The following is a 5,828-nucleotide window of genomic DNA, read 5'->3' as shown; positions in this document are numbered from 1 at the left end:
CCTCTTTTGCTCTTCCTCCCCTCCCTCTTTGTCTTTTCTCTCTCTCTTTGCTCTTTCTCCTCTCTTTTGCTCTTTTCTCTCTCCCTTTTTTCCCTCTTTCCCTCCTCTTTTTTCTTTTTCCCTCTTTTCCCCCTTTCTCTTTCTCTCTTTTCTCCCTCTTTCCTCTTTCTCTCCCTCTTTCCTCTCTCCCTTTTCCCTCTTTCCTCTCCCCCCCTCTCTCTCTTCTCCTTTCCCTCTTTCCCCCCCCTAAAAAAATGTAAAAAGATTTTTTTTACTCTCTCTCATTTTTTTCTTTCCTCTTTTTTTGCCTCCTTTTCCAAAAAAAGCTAAACAAAAGAAAAAAATCTTCCTTTAGGTAAAGCAGAAGCTGGACACCGCTCGAGGAAGTTCCCCAATCAGGAAATTTTGTCCGAGAAGGGGAAAAAAGGTGGGACTTGCTTCTTGTTCTCCCCCGAGACCCTTCGGGTTGCAGAAATGAAACAAAGGATTTTTCATTTTTGTGTTCTGTCCGGGAAATTTTGTCCTTTGTTTTCTTCAGTGGGGAAATTTAGCCTCGGAAACCACGCCCCCTAAAGCTTTTCCCCTGCATTTCCAAATGAAGGGCTTTTTCGGGTTTTCCTGAGAAAATTTGGGAATTCGATGAATTTTGCCAAGGTTTAAGGTAACAACTAAGGTCTTGACCCCTTATTAAAAAAAAAAGGGGGAGTCGGCGCTCCTTGGAACTGGGTTGCCCCCTGGGCCCCCCCGCGGGGAGTCTGCCTGTCATATTGCACTGTGATATCACCTAAGGGATGTTTAGCATGTGACAGTCGGTGGTGAAAAAGATAGTGTTACAAAAATACTTATCTTTTGCGGAAAGGAATAAAAACAACAGTGGAATGTCTAGAGTGGCAAAAAGGGGAACGGATAATCGGTAAAGCAGTGATCTTATATGCATATGTAGGGTAAAAATCGTTGTGAAAAACATGCACTTATGTAAAATATAAATAATGAAAGTTATTTTTTCGGGAATCTTCCCCCCTAAAAAATATTTCAGGGATTACAAATGACCACTACAAAGGGGATAGATATTTCAAAACTTCATATTTTTAATTTAGTTTTTTCCCTTCCCTCTTCAGCCTTAACCTTTTCCCCCCTTTCGCTCAAGACCTGAGCTCCCTGAGAATTCGCCAACCGGGCAGAACACGTTTCCAAGATGAACGCGTGATTGTAAATGGGGTGAACAATTTTGAAGGACATGGGCCAGAAGGTTCATGAAGGTAAAAGCCCCCGGGTTGCAAGACCATCACACCATGGCGGAGCGCTCCAGCCCTTGACCCATTTGCAAGACCGGGGAAGATTTGGAGGGGAGTTCCCCCCCCTTTTTTTAAGGGAATTTCTTTTGGTTAAATACGTTTAGTACATATTGAACTTGTGTAATAGTTGATGTGGTAACTTAGTTTATCCATTCCCAGGCTGAGGTGGAAGGTGGAGCTGATGAGGGTGTGAGTGTAGATGAGGACCCGGAGGCGCCGCAGGAGGACCTGGGTTGTGGGGGGAGACAGCGAGGAAACGGCAGAGCCCGAGACTGAGGATGAGGATGAGGGAGTGGACGTGGAGACAGAAGACGAGGGGAAGAGGAGCAGCAGGAAAAGGCCGTGGAAGAGCAGCAGGAGGATGTTCTCCCGTCTCCCTTGCCGCAGGATGGAGGCGAGAGGGATGGTGGTGATGGGGATGATAAGAAGCAGCAGCCCGAGGAGAAGAGGGGCAGAGAGAAAAGAAATAAGGCACAAGAGAAGGAAGAAAAGAAAAAGCGGGGAGGAAGCTCCGATCGAGGCGAACGGACTCAGCGAGAAGAAAAGGGAAAAAGGAACGAGAAGCCGAGAAAAAGGAGAGCGAAGCGCAGAAGGAGCAGCAACGGCAACAGAGAGACGGCGACCGCACGAAGGCCAAGGGCCGGAGGGACGGCGACCGGGACCACAACGACGGACACTACCACAGGGATGGGAGGGACAGGACCTTGCAAGACCACCATGACAACCACAGATACTACAAGGGCCAGTATAATAAGTACGACAAGAAGTATAGGGATGATGATGACGATGATGACGACGACGACGACGACGACGACGACGACGATGATGATGACGATGATTACAGACACAAAAGGAGGCATTACAGGAAGAAAAGATACGACGACGACGACGACGACGATGACGACGACGACGATGATGATGACAGATACAAGAGGAGACGAGGAGGCAAGCACGATGATGATGATGATGATGATGACAGGAAGAGGAAAGGGCTGATGAGACATTGGCAGAAGCCGGCCAAGAAGAACTACCGCAGGGAAGTCACAGGGCCAAAGAAAGAATTTATTCGACGACGGGGTAAGAACCACACTAAGCAGCACAACCTGGAGTGGTTGGATAAACGGGCACAGGGGCGTGCGAGCCGGCGGAGAGAGGGTCAGAAGGCCGACTGGCTGTTTGAACGCGCGCGGGACCGAAACACATTGCGTGAAAAAGAGCTTAAGTCTGAATGGCAGTTTGAGAGAGCCCGCGGCCGGAGGGAGATCCGAGGCGAGGCCCACGCGGAAGAGGCGGCCCGGGCCAGAGGGCGCGGTCATGGGGGGCGTGAGCGGTATGAAAAGCACTTCAACTATAGGCGGTACGTTAGGTTCGATGACGATGACGACGACGACGACGAGGAGGAGAGGTACCAGTACCACTTCCACGAGGCGAGGCGGGGGAGGGAGCGGGGCGGGCAGCGCGAGCACTACCGGCGGGGCAAGGGGCAGCGGGAGTGGATCATTCCCAACTTCCACGCCGCAGGGAAGCACTACTAAGCATGCTCGTTATCCTCATAGAGTAGTAGTGTCCCCTTCGTGTGTATTAGTCTGGAAATTGTAGTAATAAAGATATTGGTCAGTGAAAAAAGGAAAAGATTAGAGGTAGTGGGAGTTCTTGCTACTAATGGTTTCCTCTGAGGCCAAGCCTTTGTAGCATTAGTCGAGCCCGACTCTTGGCCCCTCCCCCCTTCACTCATATCCGCTTATTTTGCCTTCCCTTTTCTCTTCTTTTGGAAATAAGACTATTCATAATATTTAAGAAAAAAAGTTCTCAATATTGTTCTAGGACGGATTATTTTGTCTGGTTACACGGATTGATTTACTTTTGATTAATGAAGAAGTTAAGTTCAACCTTTGACTGACTCCATCCCTCCACACTTCCCTTGAAAGTCATTGTTATTGTCTGTAGTGCAGCCATTTTAGGCATATAATCAAGGTCTTTATAGATTTTTCCATAATTTTTTTTTCATCAAGTTTGGAATCGTGTAATGAAGCCTACTTCTTATGAATGATGAATAAACTTTTGTACATTTTTTGCTATATAAATGTCAAGGGAGATGCTATTTCTATTTTAGATAAGTTCATTTTCAAGTGGGTTTTCGCTGACTTAAATTTTAAGGCTACTGAAATTCCATGAGTGGAAGCTGCATTTTTGACAGTTTTTATGCAAATACCAGTGACCTGAGATTTTTCCTTCAGCTCTTCACATTTTTTTTCTCAAAGTCTTTTCTCACTTGATTTATCCTCAACAGCTTTTTTTGTCCCTCTTTTTACAATGTACTTTTTTCTTTCTCTTCTCTAAACTTCCTTATTTCCATTCCAGATGACTAAGCCTCGATGCTCTTTCATTGTTAGTTGTACACTATTGGAAGGAACAAAATTCCCCAGATGAAAGGTGCGTTACACTTGACAGTGTGTAGATAACCCCGTCTGATCTGGGCTCTTAGACAAAAAATAAAAACATTTCGTTATCATGCGTAATAACAGTAATAGTAAGGACGATCCTTGAGAAATTTTTAATTTGTATATTAACGTCTAGAAGGATTGTTTTAGTATTGTTCTCCAGAACTAGATTTTAGAGCAGAAGGGTTTCCAAGTGCAAAAGCCATGGCTAGTATTTTGGCCCATAGTTCACAGTATGTAGTGGGTAGAGTAGTAGCCAATCTGAGCTGAGTGTATTTTTTCAGGACTATTTTACAATGGAGTTTATTCTTTACAGCATGAGACTAGACAGGAAATTAGCTCAGAATAGTGCTAAATGCCTTCACTGCGCATCAACTGGTAATCCTGCCTGTATATTTCAGCCACTGCACAAAGTAGCACTGCAGCAGATGTCCTCGCATATATAGTTTTCTTTGTATTTTTTATCGTTCTAGCTTTTTTAAATCGTTACTTGGATTGTCGAAATAAATATTTTTTGTTTAATATAACTGACCGAGCTCCGGAGCAGCTCGCGAGTGTAATCTAACCCGCATGGTTTTCTGTTCCTCCCTTGGTTCTTCTCTCACACGTTATGCGACTTCCTAAACGTTTGTCCTTTCTTTCTCCTCGAAAAGCGTCTCTTGTCAGCCTTGCAGCTCACCGGGTGTGATTTTTTTTATTTAGGTGTTGTGTCCTAAACCTTGATGGTTCCTTCAAGGTACAGTGAACGCTATGTTAAATTTCAAGGTAAATTTAAACTTTATGCTTTAATGTCATATGTGATAGCCATTTATATATATTAAGAAAAAAAAAACAGGTTTGTAAAACATTTCATTTAAAAGCGGTTGATGGTGTCCTTTTTTGAGTTGTTATGAGGTTAGAAAAAAAATCTGAATAAGAATTTTTTTCTTAGCATGAACTTGGAAAATTATTGGATATATATTATTGGAAATTAATGTCTTTGATTTGATGTATGTGATTTATATGAGAAATACAAATGCTGATGTTATAATTGTTTGACTACCAGATGCCTTACTTTTAATCTTTCTTGTGATTAAAAACCATCACTTGTTTCCCATTTATCTCGTGTGCTAGTCTTTTGTCATCCGTGAAACTTATGTTATTGGATATGTCAATAAACCTTACTGATATATGTTTTATTTATTGCTTTCCCATAATCTTTAGCTTTAATTTTTGACTCAAAACTGAAATATAGTTTGTGGCAAATTTATGAAACTGATTTCACATTTTTGAAGTGGTATTGGCATTCAATCGAAAATATTATTCCTCTTAACTACTTGAAAAGAAGCAAACAGCGGAGCATTATAGACTTTTAAGATGCATACATTGTGATCGTGACGCCTGTCCAGACAAGCGGACCTGAATGGAGGCCACATTTGACTGGGCAAACCGTCAAACTGCCCTAGCGCTTGAGGAGCGAAATCGCCAGGGGCCCAGTGGCTCGAGCTTCGACCCTGCCAGACGCAAGTTAACATCTTGTACCCATATCAGGGTTTTTTTTCCTCCTGATTTCCCACGTCGTTGTAGCACTTTATTGCAATAGTATCTATATTATCTATTTTTTTCCCTTTGAAAGACTAGCACTGTTGGTACGCTATTTATCAACTATTAGCATACATGGCCATGCTTGTCTCGGAGGTCAACTCTTCTGTTAGTTTCCTATGGAAATTGACAATTTCACTATGCCTAAGGATATCGTAGTTACTTATGAAAGATAAATCAAATGATGGAAAAGTCCTTATGCTTTGAACGACTATGATAATCACTGCTAAGAATCCGTAAAATTAACATAAATATCAAATTCCATGTATGAAGCCAGGCGTAGACCGAGGCGCAGGTAACTGGCGTCGCAGCGCAGAGTAGTCAAATGAATGGATCTTATATAGACGAGATATGGGCAGAAATTGCTTCCACTTTACAATTTAAAGATGCAGAGAGACTATGTTGTATGGAAACTGATAATAGGCTTTGCACTGGTGTGTGCATGTGTTTGCACACGCCGCGCGCGCACGTGTGTGTGTGTGTGTGTGACGTCCTCGAGGTATCTTAGATT

General features: G+C 43.2%; 1 protein-coding gene across 1 annotated transcript; it reads left to right on the top strand.

Moving 5' to 3' along the window:
• Positions 1-1,237: 1,237 nt before the first annotated feature.
• On the top strand, positions 1,238-4,905 carry LOC119574102 (sarcoplasmic reticulum histidine-rich calcium-binding protein-like). Its single transcript, XM_037921177.1, has 4 exons — positions 1,238-1,273; positions 1,455-1,530; positions 1,830-3,728; positions 4,053-4,905. The coding sequence occupies exons 1-3, from the start codon at positions 1,238-1,240 to the stop codon at positions 2,828-2,830; spliced, it is 1,113 nt and encodes a 370-aa protein (XP_037777105.1). The 3' UTR covers positions 2,831-3,728; positions 4,053-4,905.
• The last annotated feature ends 923 nt before the right edge of the window (positions 4,906-5,828 follow it).

The sequence above is a fragment of the Penaeus monodon genome, chromosome 6 (assembly GCF_015228065.2).
Source record: "Penaeus monodon isolate SGIC_2016 chromosome 6, NSTDA_Pmon_1, whole genome shotgun sequence".
NCBI lineage: Eukaryota > Metazoa > Arthropoda > Malacostraca > Decapoda > Penaeidae > Penaeus > Penaeus monodon.
This window is presented reverse-complemented; position numbering and strand designations above follow the sequence as displayed.

Excerpts from the sequence above, each read along its gene's own strand:
- LOC119574102 (XM_037921177.1), top strand. The coding sequence starts at position 1,238 with ATGGGCCAGAAGGTTCATGAAGGTAAAAGCCCCCGG. Across the intron at positions 1,274-1,454 it reads ATGAAGGTAAAAGCCCCCGG|GCTGAGGTGGAAGGTGGAGC; the intron begins GTTGCAAGACCA and ends ATCCATTCCCAG. Across the intron at positions 1,531-1,829 it reads GCCGCAGGAGGACCTGGGTT|CGAGAAGAAAAGGGAAAAAG; the intron begins GTGGGGGGAGAC and ends GAACGGACTCAG.